The sequence below is a fragment of the Marmota flaviventris genome, chromosome 9 (assembly GCF_047511675.1).
Source record: "Marmota flaviventris isolate mMarFla1 chromosome 9, mMarFla1.hap1, whole genome shotgun sequence".
In the NCBI taxonomy this organism is placed as follows: Eukaryota; Metazoa; Chordata; class Mammalia; order Rodentia; family Sciuridae; genus Marmota; species Marmota flaviventris.
The window spans coordinates 60,470,309-60,486,229 of record NC_092506.1 but is presented as its reverse complement, the minus strand read 5'-3'; the positions used below and the strand labels follow the sequence as shown (position 1 = coordinate 60,486,229).

The window sequence follows — 15,921 nt, the reverse complement described above, 5'->3', positions numbered from 1 at the left end:
AGCCACAGCACACGATATAAAGACCACCCCCTCCTCATTCCAGAACGAACAGCCTGACACACACACACCCTGGCAGCCGCCCCCTCTGTAGTTGGTCTTATAAATGTACAGTGTCCTAGTGCCCATCGTCTGCTGCCCCGCCTGGCCCCTTCCTCCCCGTGTTGTGGACATTGGGTCCATTCATCTCCCATCCAGGCCCCCAACCAGTGAGGATGCCAGCCTCCGGCCCCCGCCCACCGCCCTACAGTGCTCTGTGTATAAGGATGAATTAGAGTTGTCATTTTTCTCTTCACTGGATGTTTATTTATAAAAGATATGACCTGTTCATGCGTCTGTGGAGCAACCCTCGTCTCCCAACTATATAGTACCCTTTAGGTAGAGTGTTGCTTTGTGGGGTCCCCCTTGCTGAGACTCCTTAGATGGAACTGCCCCTTGTGCCTGGTGCCCTGGGTGGTGGCAGAATGCCAGCCACCAGGCCCTGGTGTCCAGCTGTGTCCAATAAAGTTCTGGGAAAGAGATAAGGGACAGTGAGTAGGAAGTAGTCAGAGACATAGAGAAGGGCCATATTACCTACCTGACTGCTGTGCTAAAGAGCAGGCTTCACTGATCCTACTGCCTGTGAGGTAGCTGAAGACAGCTTCTACTGGGTTGTCTTTTCGGGTTAGGGAGACTTCCTCTTCAATCTGAGGAGCAGCAGTGTGGGATAGCCAGCGAGAGAATGCTCTTCTTCGCTCCAGAATCTGAATGTATTCACTGGGCTCATCCAATTGGCTGTCAAGCTCCTTCAGGTGGCCCCATAGGGCTTCACATAGAGTCCATGTCAGGCTCCAGTGCTTCACAACTTAGCAAAGAACAAAAAAAAAGCAATGCTATGAACCCAAGTCTTATAATAACTTCAGAGAGGGAATCATTCTATAATGATGTAAGGAATATATAAATCAACACCACAAACACTAAGTTGAATACCCTGAATCTATTTCCATATCATTCAGCTTTGTTTCAGAGATAAGTGATACAACTACTTGCTCACTTGATGTATCAGAGGTACATAAGATAACAAATATAACTCTGGTCTTTAAACAGGTTCCCCTAGCCTAATTATGGCTAATTTCACCTCACGTGACAGAATTTAATGAAATTAAAGGATCTTTTCTCTATCTACAAAATGCTTTAAGGAATGTAAATCCTCTGAAAATTTGTAAGGGACTATTCTGTTATAGGGACAACCTAAAAATTACTGGGTCTAAATGACATTGTTCAAAGTAACTTAAGAGTAAACCAATTCTAATCTAGACATTTATATACTAGGTTCACTTCAACTTACAGTTAAATACAGAGTTAAGTGACTTGCTCAAAGTTAGAGACAATATGAAGCTGTGCTAGCCAGGACTCAAAACCAGGTAACAAGTCCAATTTCATACTTTTTTTCTTTTTTCTTTTTTTTTTTTGGTACTGGAGATTTAACCCAGGGGTACTTTACCACTGAGTTATAGCCCCACTTAGCCTCAGCCCATTTAAAAAAAAAAAATTTATTTTATTTTTTTGGTTTGGGGATTGAACTCAGGGGCACTTGATCAATGAGCCACATCCCCAGCCCTGTTTTGTATTTTATTTAGAGGCACGGTCTCACTGAGTTGCTTAGTGACTTGCTTTTGCTGAGGCTGGCTTTGAACTCACAATCCTCCTACCTCAGTCTCCTGAGCCTCTGGGATTATAGGTATGCACCACCATGCCCAGCCAACTTCATTCTCTTAACCAGAATGCTATATTGCCTCTCAAGAAATAATGATAATTAAAAAGGTAGCCCTGTTTATCAAGCCACTTATAATTATGTCTTGGGAAGATAACTTACAAGTTTGAGAAGAATATATATGAGACAATGAACAAACACACAGGGCCGAACATAATAAACAAGTCCCCAAATATACAGTACAGCACATTCTAAAATAGTGTAGACTTTTCAATAAAGGCAATTTACTAAACATGTAGTTAAATATAATTTTTCGACTCTTTCGTAAATCCAAGTCATTTGACTGGTTACGGCTCTTTTGAAGAAGGATTTATATTAAAAGGCCTAAGAATAATTATAAATGTTGACAGTTTCTTACTGGAGATTGTATTTATACCAATTCAATTACAGAAAAGTATGAGCTTAGGCATACACTTACTAGATTGATGGCAGGAAATTTTTCCTCCAAAAAACATAAACTACTATACCCTTTCCCTTTTTCTTGGGACATCAAAGGTTAGTAGTTAGTAGTAGTGTATACTTACTTTGTGTTTCCAATAATTCTCTAGATGCATCCTTAACCCAATCTGCATAGTCATGAATGACAGCAACACCCGGATTGGGGACAATGAGAGGACACAGTTCATCCACATGGACAGTGCTATGTTTTAATTTAAGCTCCAGAGGTGTCTGGTATAATTGTAGATCTTCATCTAGCTTCCTCTGCCTCAAACTGAGTTTTTCCAAATGAACTTTGAATGGAGACTCAGTCAGTCTATAAGAAACAACAAATGAGGAATAAGATAGAAAATGAAGATAAGGCAGAAGCTAAAATTTTCTTACAATCAAATTCACGTGTCTTCTTAGGATTACAAACAGAATACAAAACATTTCACTGTGATTTTTAAAGGATTTTGTTATCTCTGTAAAACCATCAAAATCCAGTTAGAAAAAAAATAAACCCCTTCCCAAGTTCAAAAAAAAAAATTATTCCCTAACATTGAGCTATACTGAACTCATGTGAGATACTGAATAAACAAATAATCTGACCCTGGCATTCAATATCCAAAGGCCAGGTTGGTTATAATAAGCATGGGAATTGTGTAGTCCAGACTTGGAACTGATTATAGCATGTATTGGAATTCTATAAATCCAAAGGCAAAAAATGCAGAATACCCACTTTACAAACACTTAGGTATCGAAAGTCATGAAGCTAAGCTTGTAGATACTAAAGAACCCACTTTAAATTAAAATGAGAATATAGTCAACTTGGCCTGGACACAGTTTTTAAGAATGATGCTAACAGCCAGACGTGTTAGTGCACACCTGAATCCCAGTGGTTCAGGTGGGGAAGGAGGACTGTATGTTCAAAGCCAGTCTCAGCAATTTAGTGAGACCCTAAGTAACTTAGGGAGACCCTACCTAAAAAAAAAAAAAAAAAAAGAGAAAAGAATTATGTTAACCACTTCCAAATTACCACAAAATCAAGTTTATTCTAGAACTGATCACTGTTTAGTGTCTGTGAGGTTCAAAAGATAGTGGTTTATTTTTTTTTAAGAATCAACTCAGAATACATAGTCATCTTCATTTAATCTGCAGCAAAGATTGCTTTTTTAATTATAAAAAGCAAATAAAAAATTTTACATAGATCTCTGTTAACAGAGAACTTTATATATAATCTGTTAGACACAAATAGTTCTATATAAAGTACATGTAGAATGTAACAATAAATCCCATCATTATGTACAACTATAATGCACCAATAAAACATTTTGGGAAAAAAAAAGATTCTAACAATGAAGGGCTGTCAGCATAAAAACGTGCATATAAAATTGTTATGTACCCATATGTAAATGTTAATTGTGGAGGCTATATAGAAACATTACAAGCTACCATACATACAACATATACAAAATACTTATCCATGGACTATCAATAGTTTATACACTCACCTTATACGACCTAAGATACAAGAAATGTGCTTAATTGAAAACATCACATATATTATGAAATCAATCAAATATCTAAGCAACAAATTAGAAAAAATGGCTAAGGCAATAAAAATGCTAAAAACCCAAAGAAGTTGGGAATATTAGCATTAGGTCTATTACTTTCCTAACTAAAGTATAACCATTTGGTAAGTATGCTTCATAATTTGATAGAATAAATGTAGCTATCTTATTTCAGTCCATAATTATAAAAATATATTCTATCTAAAATTGTGCTAGAAATGTATTTAGAAAGATCATAAAACAGGGTCCCAATCTTGGATTTCTTGATAATGAATTTTTTTTCCTCACTTACATATTACCTTTCTTAAAAAGCATTAAACATTAATACGGCTGGGCAACCCAAAGGCAAAATGCTTGCCTAGTACGTGCAAAGCCCTAGGTTCAATTTCCAATATCAAAAACAAACAGAAAACAAAATATCAAGAAGTGTAACTCACGATTTAACAACTACTGGATTGGGCAGGAATCCATATTCCATAGAATCAGCAAGCTGATGATTTTCCAGTTCATGAGAGCCATTCAGTTGTTCTCCACTATTAGCAAGAGTCCAGTTGGGGCCCCAACCAACCCGAAATGAGCGTCCCATGAATAGGGCCATGTCCATCAAGAGTTTTCCCTTGCCAAATGTAACAGACTTTTCAAGAGGGACTAGGCCTGGTTGCCTGCGTGTACCTACTGTTTTCAACTGAACCTCTGGGGCTGGGCTGGGCACTGTAAACACAGTGGTCAAGGGGGGAGGGACAGACCAAGAGGATGTGGATGGGATATTCATTAAAGATGATACTCTGGGAGTGCGACATTCTTGCACAGAGGCACTTGGTGAAAGAAAAACTCCACTTGTAAATTTTGATTGTAGTAACCCACCAACTGAAACGAGGGGGGGGAAAAACTCTTAACAACATAGTCTATTGTTTCCTGAACAACAACAAAAATAAGTCAAGCTTAAATCAGTCAATATATTATCAAACTAATTGAATCAGATATGGATTACCAAAGCATGTTAAATCAGTTTTTGCAGAAATTATACATGCAACCAGGAATTCAAGGCAAGAATTTTAGTGATAATGTCAATAACAATACGAACAAACACTACTATTACTACTACTACTTATACTACTATTTTCGAAAAATTACCTAGTGCTTACCTGCAGCAGCCTCTGTATGAGCCATTTGTGTACATTATTTAATTTCATTCTTTAACAACTTTAAATAATGTGCCTTATTATCAACTTCACTTTAAAAATGAGAAAATTTGCTCAAGTTAAGTGACCAATTTCACTAAGTTACCAAGTGATAGGACTAAGAGTCAAGCTTAGGTAAGTCTGGCATCAATGCTCATGCCTTTCTTAGTTCATACTAAATAGTAAGATCAACTCTCAAGTTCTTACCCTCTAATGCTCAATGCTAGACTTAGCACAAAAATACTCTTGAGCTATCTTATGAATGTACATGTACCTTTCTGAAAGACAGTTCTTATTTACTGTCTGTTTTTCAATTTTACATGGTTTCTTTCTTAAAACATGCAGTTAAGAGTTATGGCAGCCTGAGATTCCATGTAGTACTCATTATGGAAAAGGTTATTTAAACAGGAACTGGGGATTTAGCCCAGTGGTAGAGGGCAGCATGCAGAAGATTCCAGGTTTGACTGCGAACACCACAAAGATAAATAAAAATAAATCAATAAATAAAGTTAAATAATGCTTTATCAATTAAAGAATATAATTTGTAATAAGAGCACACAAAGGAATTGAAAAGTAAACACTGAGTTTTTAAGGCAACATAAAGAAATATCTCTCTGGTAGTTCCTCAATTTTCAAAATGTTTTAAAATTGTATTTGCTTAAGTTCTTCATTGACATCAACATTCTATCTACAATTACACTATAAAAGGGAAAGCCTTTTTTTTTTTTCCCCCTTCTGGGGATTGAACTTGGGGGCCACTGAGCCACATTCCCAGACCTACTTATATTTTATTTGGAGACAGGGTCTCACTGAATTGCTTAATGTCTCACTTTTGTTGAGGCTGGCTTTGAATTTGCGATCCTCCTGCCTCAGCCTCCCAAGGCAGCTGGGATTACAGGTGTGCACCACTGTGCCCCACAGTTGAAAAGGAAAAGCTTTAAAATCAAATATGTAATTGCTTCTCTAGGAAACTGGGAAGGTTTAGGGAAAAGAAGAAATCTGATGATTTCTGTGCATCATGGAAAGCAATATTTATCCCTAGAAAGCAGTAAGATAGTTAGGCCTGCATTAAAAAAATGCAGCACAGAATAATTTGCTGAATCCTCCAAGCAACACATGATAAAAATTAGGTAATCAGAGCTTACTATCTAATCCACATTCATAAGCATACAAAAACATGGCCCCTAAACAAAGTATAAATGCTCTTCTGCATAAAACTTCTGAATCTGCATTACCAGAAGTAACTGTGGTTCTTAAAACTTGGCTACTCCCAAAAGATATTTAAGAGTACAATTTCTTTTAGCATTCGTATGTCATACATATGGCTGTTAAGGGATATGTGCTAGAGACGTTTGCTCAGCTTAGAAGATTAGTGAAAAGTAGAACTTTATGACTCTTCATCTTTTTTGTAAAACAATACATTTTATACAGTACCTAGTGAACGAGATTTTGATGAGTGGGATGCTGAAATGGGGAGTCTGGGAGAACATATTTCTTGAGAAGTATCTCCTTTGGAAGAAAGATGACTGAAGTGTTGATCCATTGTATCTACATCTTCTTCATCAGCAAGCAATGATGCTTTCATGATCTAAAAAGGCAGGATATCTATAGAGTGAGTGTGCTTCCCAGAAATAAAAGGCCATAAAAGAAAAATGGCAGTTTATACCAACCAAAAAACTGCTACTGTTTAGGTTGTGTTCAATTTGAGTATATACTGTATGTGCCTGAAGGACATTAAGTCATATTATTCTCTTTTTTTCATCTGTATTGTCTAACCAGAGCCTGGCGTACTGCAGTTGCTCATGGTATTTGTTGTTGTTGTTACTGGGGAATAAACCTAGGGTCACTTAACTACTGAGTCACATCCCCAGCCTTGCTAAGTTGCTAAGGCTGGCTTTGAACTTGGGATCTTTCTGCCTCAGCCTTCTGAGCCATTGGGAGTACAGGATGCTCCATAGCTCAGCCAGTTGCTCATGTTTTGCTGAATGATTTTAAAAACAAACATAAGCCAAAAGTTAAATTCTACAAAAGGACATGAACCACGCAATGAAGAGACAGTGCTCAAAGAAAGCTGTACCTACCAGGTTTTTAGAATTTTTATACGGAGGACTTCAGAGAGCCTCAAAACCAACACATGAAATACACAAAGTAATATTTATAGAAAAAAAAAAAAAAGAATCATTGCTCACAGTTGTTAAATGACATGTCTAAAGTCATAGGGCAATAAAGTATAAAACTTGGATTAGTACCCAGCTAATGTAAAATCAGAAGGCTTAACTTCTGATTTTCAATATAAGATTCCCACCCTGAATGGGAAAATAAGGCACAAACATTGGCCATGTTTCTCTTTTTTTCATTTCAGTGAGTACTCAATGGTTTTAAGTAAATAATCCAGGAAGAGGCCTGATATTATGCAAAAAAAATTAAATATTACTTTTGCTTTCTGTCTTAATAAAAGTGGATTAGAACTTCACCTGTAAGACATGTGGATTAATTCCCAGGGAAGATGCAATGTGTGTTGAGGCAGACACAGGTTCCTGATCCTCAGGCACGCTCTCTTCTAACATGGAATCCAAAACTGGCTCCTGGGTGATATCTACCATGTCACTGTCCAGTTCTACAACCCTCCCTAACTGTTCCACCTCTGGGCTCTGGCTCTGTAGATAGCAGAAAGATCAGGGAAGTAGGATTAAATTATACCAGATAAATACCAAGTTTCTAAGATCAGATTTAATTTATTCAGAGTATGATCCAGCAATATTAGATTCTGCCCAGTATATCATGACGTGAGGCATCAGATCTGCCATAAGATTTAACATTAATTATCCCTCCCCGGACAAGTACTTGGGCTCCAAATGAGGATTTATGGACCTAAGCCAGCCCCATATGGAAACCAATGGTTGTATTCAGACAAAGATTATGCCTTACCTGACTGAGCCATCAACTATAATTTTCTGATTTACAAACTACCCCCACTTGCCTTTTAGTCAGAAACCATTAGGAAGAGAACAAAAGGTACAAATGTCAATGTCTTTAGTAACTCTTTTTTCTTTCTTTCTTTTTTTTTGGATACTGGGGGGATTGAACCCAGGAATAGTTTACCACTGATTTACATCCCCAGTCTTTTTTATTTTGAGGGTCTATACCAAGTTGCTTACGCTGACCTCAAACTTGGGATCCTCCTGCCTTCAGTTAATCAAATGTGACTGATATTATAGAATGTGCCACAGTGCCCAGTGACAGTAACTGCATTTTCCTATTTGATATTGGGAATTAAATCCAAGGATACTTTACTACTGAACTAAACCACCAGCTCTTTTTATTTTTATTTTGAGACAGGCTCTCACTAAGTTGTTTAGAGCCTTTCTTAGTTGCTGAGGCTGCCTTGAAGTTGTGATCTTTCTGCCTCAGCCTCCTGAGTAAATGGGATTACAGGCATGTGCCACTGTGCCCTGTAGTAACTATGTTTTCTTAAAGAACATATTCAGAAATACATTTCTAGTTAACACAATTTTGGGTTTAGAAATTTATCTTTTGGGTGAGTGAATACCAAAATTAGATAGGCTTTATCTGCAGTACCATGCAAGATATGAAGACTGTCTAATTTCCCAAAGGGATACATAAAGTAATAAAATCAGTAAGAATTTTAAACTAGGAGTAATCTGTTTATATTTGAAAGATTTGAGATATATTTATATTTATTAAGCAGTTTTAAAGATATAATCATGACAGTTTATGGTCAAAAGATAAATACTCAAAAGCTGAAGCATTATATAATTGGTTCAGTACAAATTCACTTCATGTCCTAAATTCACATAAGACTGACTAAATGTTAACAAGTTACTGAGCCAATTTATGAAATATTTGTACATAAAGTTGTACCAATTATTTTTCTTTTTAGTACTGGGGATTGAACCCAGGGGTTACCATTTAGCTACACCCCAGTCGCCCCACAGTCATTGTTGTCTTCCTTTTTTTTTTACACTGAAACAGTGTCTTGCTAAATTGTTGAGGCTGGCCTCAAAATTGCAATCCTCCTGGGTTGATGGGATTACAGGCATGTGCCACTGTGCCTAATTATTTTTCTTATTATAATATAACTTGCAGATTAATATCCTTCCACAATTTCTGGCTAACTTTTAATGAGTAGCTTATTTCATGATAAAGCTCAAATAAATGCTATTCTAAGACATTTTTAAAATTTGAACTGAAAATTTTTTTTTAAATCACCACTTGTTAACTTTTTCAGTTTTGTCTTCAACTGGATTATTAGTTAGTACTATCTTGCATTTCTTTAACAAATATCTTTACTAAAAGAATGACTGCTACCATATACAACTGCAGAGAAACTGAGGTATTAGACACATGGTGAACTGATGTTTAAGATGTGAATAATACTCAAGAGTGCTCTAATGAAACTGATATTGATTAAAAGGCACAGATGAAGGCCAGGGTTGATACTCTGTGATAAGAGTGCTCTCCTATGCAAGGCCCTGGGTTCCATTTCCTACAGCACAAAAAAATGTCAAAGATGATACTATTTTTTAAATTGGGGAAACTACTAGCAGGTTTGACTACTTTTATGCTTTAAAATCCTTGGTATGAGCTAGGTATGAGAGTGCAACCCTAGAATCCCAGCTACTCTGTAGGTTGTGGCAGGAGGATTGCAAGTTCAAGGCAAGCCCAGACATCTTTAAAATAGAAAAGAGTTGAGGAGTAGATCAGTGGTAAAGCACTTGCCCAGCATGTGCCAAATACTTTTTTTGTGTATGCTCTGGGGATAGAACCAGGATGTTATACATGCCAACCATGCACTCTACCACTAATATATAACTCCAGCCACAATTCACTTTTAAGAAAAGTCCTGGGCTGGGGATGTGGCTCAAGCGGTAGCGCGCTCGCCTGGCATGCGTGTGGCCCGGGTTCGATCCTCAGCACCACATACAGACAAAGATGTTGTGTCCGCCAAATACTAAAAAATAAATATTAAAAAAAAAATTCTCTCTCTCTCTCTCCCTCTTTCTCACTCTTTCTTTAAAAAAAAAAAAAAAAGAAAAGAAAAGTCCTGATACTCCCTATCCTCTATCAACCTCCCAGTTATGATACGCTACTTTATTTGGCTCCCATAACACTGAAGATATACTTCTTTTATATCATGTATCAGATCTGTATTTTCTTGTACATATATATAGCCCGAAAGTCTGTCAAGGCTTGAAACAGGGATTACATTTTACTGTTTTCTGTATCTATCACCAACCACATCATTCAGTTAAGTTCAACATTCATTGAATATTTGCTTATTTTTACTGCATAATGCAGTGAACACAGTATAGAAAGCAATTAACTATAAAAGAAATGGTGAGGATGGGTTGGAAGAAAGAAAGGAGAGGATAGTTCCATCTTACTACACTACTCAACAATGGAATAATACTAATGGCAAAGAGATGCTCACCTATAACATGTTTGGGCAAAATGAGAGAATTTCATTAAATAATTAGATGAAGAGATTGAAAGGACACAGCATGTTTTATCAAGAATCTAATGATCAAGGTTTTATTTGTTTCACCCTTACACCAGACTTACACAAGACTTCAAGGTTCAAAATATCATCTAATTAACTGAAGGGGAAGGGAGTTACTATAAAATTATGAGGATCTGGTAAGCTTCTTGAATCCGTGTGTGTGTGTGTGTGTGTGTATGAATTTTGTTAGAATATATCTAAGTAATTGAATAAACTTCCTAAAAAAGATTTTTAAAGAAGTTTTAGTAGACCAGGTATTTCTTCAAAGCTGGTCCTGGGAAGAAAGTTAGACCAATTAAAAACAACAACAAAAAGATGACTGAGAAGACATTGAGGAGCAGGAAAAAAGTACCCCAGGGAAATGTGTTTGAAAGAAAGGCATGTGTTAGAAAAAACTAAGATATCATTATTTAAACTCTCCCTTTCCTACAATGTCACCTCTTGAAGATGGAATCATACTTGTTTCTAAATCCCAGCACAATACAATTAAAATACTAATTCATAGATAAAAGTAAATATATGGAAGGTGAAGCTTTACAATCCTTCAGTGAATTATAAAATTACAATCCTTCAGTGATCTGATAAACCTTTACTCTCCCATTCAAAAGAATCTTCCTTAAACAAAACTGCCAATATCTTAACAATATAACATCTCTTAATCTAAGGGGGTAATAAGTGAGATATATTAAGATACCCTTAATTTAACAAAGAGTAAATGACTAGTCCAAGGTCAAACAGATGTGTGTAGATACTATCATCGTATCCAATTAATTTGATCCAATGTATCTACTATTCCTGCCTGCCTCCAACACAACTTGTTTTCTAAATGTAAAGAGTATTTTATATTCATTTGAAAATCAGTTCTGCTACAATTCTGTATTTTCCAAGAGAAATTGCATATTAGGGTTTCAAAGGCCCAAGAACATAAGTATGTTTTCTTATATACTAAGAAACATTATACAGAAAACGTAAATGTTAATAACAATAATTTTATGTGTAATTTTAAAATTAATTTTCAAAAGAGTGCAGACAAAAATACATTAAGAAAATCTGTCCTTGTGGCTATAAGAAAAAAATATGCAAAATATGTATTACATAAATATCTTTAAAATAGGTATTGATTCAGTGGATCAACTTAGCTGCCCTTTTATTTCAAATCACAGTATACACAAAAAGAAACAGACCTGCCTTCTAAGCTGTAATCACTTTTTTCTATAAAATTTTAAAAACAAATTTGACTAAATTTTTTTTCTTCATTTTCTTTTTTTTTTTTGGTACTGGGGATGGAACCCAGGGGCATTTAACCACTGAGCCACATTCCCAGCTCTTTTTTTGTGTTTTATTTAGAGACAGGGTATCACTGAATTGCTTAGAACCTTGCTAAGTTGCTGAGGCTAGCTTTGAACTCTTTGTCCTCCTGCCTTGACCTCCCCAGCCACTAGGATTACAGGCGTGAACACTATGCCTGGCCTAAATTAAGCTTCTGAGTAAGCCATAGCTGGCCTTGGTGGTGCTGAACACAAGTTACACTTTAGTTATGAGGCCCCACATAAAATGTTACATGTATCTCTATCTGAATGCTAAAACTCTCAGGCCTTTTAACAGTTTCAAAACATAGCAATATATCTCAATCACCTGGGAGAAGCATTTAAAAATAAATGTCTGATGTCCATGCCAGACCTAAGAAATCAATGTCAGGCTTACCACGGCAGTGACAGAGCCAGCTACAAACTGGATCTCAGACCAAGAGTTTGAAACAAATGTTCTAGTAAAACATTTCTATAACAGCCTTACTTTGTGTAATCAAGGTTTATCTGTCAATATTTTCTCTAACCTAAAAGATACGGGACAGAATATATGAAAATTTAGCTATCTTTGTATTTTCTGGTTGCTTGATGGAACTGTGCATATTGTATAAAAGGCAGTGCAATAAATCTGACCATTTTAAAAAATGCAAACCTTCCTAAAAGCTAGGGGAACACTCTTCCTTCTCTCTTTTTTTTTTTTGTTAGAGAGCCTGAGGTTGTATACTGGCTTAAAAACAAAAAACCACCACAAAAAAAAAAAAAAAAACAGAAAAACCAGACAAACAAAAACTATGGCAGACTCTAAGAACACAGACAGTATCACGGAAATCAACCAGGCAAATCAGCCAGGCAATGCTGTGAAGATAGTTACCTTGATGCAGGGAATGAATAAGACTGTGCTGCTGTTCCAGTTCATGGCTCAGGTATTTTCTGCATGCCACGTAAACTGTAGGGTCTGGGGGTGCAAGTAACTAACGACTGACATTTCCCATCTGACTCTCCTATGTCACAATGCAATATAAGGTGAAGTTCTCTAGAGGCCCATATAACTTCTCTAGCAGATTAAGTGCAAGAACTTCATAAGTAACACAAGTATATAAAACTTCAAGTTTGGATATCTGAACACTTCTATCCATTTCTCTCATTTCTGCTCTGTGTATCCAAGTCATTTGGAAAACAATAACAAAAAACCCCTATTCTCTCTACTCTATTTGTCTATTTTGAATTCTATCACCTCTCTAAAAATTTTTGATGCTCAATTTCGCAAAGAAGTCTTCACTAATACAATGTCCTTACTGTAATTCATCGTTATTTTCTAGGATCTGCATTCTGGAAATTAAAGAGCATGATTCCAACATTACACAGATTTGTTCTGTCTGTCCACACAGTTGAAGTTTTGTTTTTCAGCTATTATCTTTTTTAAAAAATTGTTTTTTTCTTAGTTGTAGATATACAATACCTTTGTTTTGTTTATATATGTGGTGCTGAGGATCAAACCCAGTGCCTTACATTTGCTAGGCAAGTGCTCTATCACTGAGATAAAACCCCAACTCCTTCATCTGGTATCTTTAGAATTCTATATATTACTTAATTTTCTTGTGCTACTGAGGCTCAAACCCAGGGCTTTGTGCAGGGTAGGCAAGCACTCTACCACTGAGCTACATCCCCAGTCCTACATTACTTTCATTAGCAGAAAAAAAGGCCATGTTACTGTTTTCCTAAGAAATATACATAATGAGGGCTGGGGATGTGGCTCAAGCAGTAGCGTGCTCGCCTGGCATGCGTGCGGCCCGGGTTCGATCCTCAGCACCACATACAAACAAAGATGTTTTGTCTGCCGAAAACTAAAAAATAAATATTAAAATTTCTCTCTTAAAAAAAAAAAAAAAGAAATATACATAATGTGAGATTAAAAAGCTCTTTTTTGCAAAGATTGATTTTACAAAGCATCTAATTTAGACAGAATAAAAATGGATAACTGAAAAACCAAGTTCATTAATAGCATTTCTTAGGTAGATTTCTTTCTTTTCTTTTTAAAATATTTGTTTTTAGTTGTCAATGGATCTTTTATTTTATTTATATGTGGTGCTGAGGATGAAACCCAGGGCCTCAAACATGCTAGGCAAGTGCTCTACCACTTAGCCATAACTCCAGCCCCTCTAAGTTAGATTTCTTAGGGCATTCTAAATACTACAAAGATTATAAACATAAAAGTTAACTTCTAGTTTCTCATTTTTATCCCCCTTCCACTGTGCACACAAACATGAACACACATACACGATATTCTCCAGAAAGTGCCTCCCAAGAAATTATTTAATAAATCATAAAAATCACATATTTCAGCAGCCATAAGAATTGTAGCATGAAAATTCCATAAGGTCCAGCTGTTAGCAGCTGAGAGGTAGAAAATGCTTTACAAAGAAGTCCCATATCAAGAACTCTTGAGGCAGGGCAGGAAGGAAAAAAATATTTTAACTTCATTGAATATAAATAATATCCAAATTAAGATAAAACTCCTTTTCATGAATTGGCATTTAAAGAAACTACCTAATATTTAAATTACAAACCTTTCCCTATATAAGGACAAAAGGTTTATATTGGCTTAACAATACTGAAAAAGAGTATGATACAAATAATTGCAATAAACATCATAGCTCCTTTCTCTCCAAGCTAAATAATTAATCTGCATTCTAAAATCATCTATTTTCATAAAGATTATTAAAATACAAATATCAAAGAGGTTACCTGAAGTATAAAAGCAAACAACTGGAGAAAATGTAGTTTAAAACCCTTGCAGAAAGGTTAATTTAACTTAAAAAAAAAAAAAAATAGAGGTAAAGAACAAGATTAAACTGCACATTAAATAGTCATTAAAAGTAGGATTTACTTTGTATCAACCCGCATGAGCAAAATGCTATCTTAAGTTGATCACTGAACAGAAAATCACAAGTCCAAATGAGAGAGAGAGGTGTTTGAGAATAACAATCTGTAGAGGAATGATCCAAATAGCAAGAGAATTCTTTAAATCTCTCAAGTAAAAAAAAGGTGCCTGCACCACCTCTTGCCCTCCCTTGTACTAGTCTCAACATGATTGCCAATATGTTTGCATTCTTCAAAGTTCCAGGAGTCATAAAACAGCTTTGTAATAGCTGAATGACTTGCTTTCAACTTCTTTATCATGGATTCCATTCAAATTCACTGTCCTTTCTCTACCTGAGGTGGAGGTGCAGGTTTGCCATTAAGAGCCATCTGAAAAGGGGTAGTTTGGCCTGCAGGAGGCAAAGGGGCAGTCTTCAACTTCTTTGTACTAGTTTTGGATGGATGTTCTTCCTCCTCTTCGTCAGAATCCTGAAGGCCATATTTAGAAAAATGGGACACCTAAAGATGGGGGCGGGGGAAGAAAACAACAAAACGAATTTTTAACAGTGTTCTTTCTGTTCAAAGGTTTTCAAAGTACCACCTTCTGGCATTATGTTTATAAAAAAAAAAAAAGATATGTTTTAAAGAAAATGAGATGTTAACTATCATAGTTTACTATTTTTCTAAGATTTAGATGATGTTAGGCACATGTACTAGTTGCTCATATAATTAAAAGAATATAGATTACACACACACAAACACACTCACACACACACATACGTGCGCGCGCGCCATTTTATCATTATTGAGGTTACTAGGGATTGAACCCTAGGGGTTACTAGGGGTGCACTCTAGCACCAAGCTACATTCCTAGTACTTTACTTTTTTTATTTTAAATTTTGAGACACGGTCTCACCAAGTTGCCCTGGCTAATAATGAACCTGTGATCCTGCTAGCATCAGTCTCCCAAGTAACTGGGCTTACAGGTCTGATACCAAGTCTGTCTAAAATGCCATTTTAAATGCAATCATTAATACAAAGGAATCCATTAATCATTACATATGCTACCCTAATTGTTCTCTTCATACAACTTGTTAAATTATCAATCAGCCCAGAAAAAGAAGAAACCATTGGGTAAATCAAATCAAGGATAGGAAGGAAGTAAATCTCACAGAAGGGGATAAAGGACTTGAATAATAGGCCCATGATATAATATGCTCATTATTGCTGAGTAACTAGGTGTGGAATTTAGAATATATCATGATATATCTATCTATGTCCACACCTATTTCCTAATTTATAAAAATATAGA

General features: G+C 36.0%; 1 protein-coding gene across 4 annotated transcripts in view; it reads right to left on the bottom strand.

The window, feature by feature from the left end:
* Nup98 (nucleoporin 98 and 96 precursor) overlaps nucleotides 1-15,921 on the bottom strand; it is a 114,213-nt gene that overhangs the window by 27,333 nt on the left and 70,959 nt on the right. For 3 of the 4 annotated variants that reach the window (XM_027942552.2, XM_027942553.2, XM_027942554.2), the window contains exons 20-25: nucleotides 14,964-15,128; nucleotides 7,397-7,579; nucleotides 6,357-6,510; nucleotides 4,179-4,608; nucleotides 2,275-2,504; nucleotides 575-841 (exon numbers count right to left, since the gene is read on the bottom strand). In XM_027942552.2, coding sequence (XP_027798353.1) covers nucleotides 575-841; nucleotides 2,275-2,504; nucleotides 4,179-4,608; nucleotides 6,357-6,510; nucleotides 7,397-7,579; nucleotides 14,964-15,128 — 1,429 coding nt within the window. Of the gene's footprint in view, nucleotides 1-574; nucleotides 842-2,274; nucleotides 2,505-4,178; nucleotides 4,609-6,356; nucleotides 6,511-7,396; nucleotides 7,580-14,033; nucleotides 15,129-15,921 lie in introns of those variants that run through there. The other variant, XM_071616439.1, reaches the window with a different exon arrangement.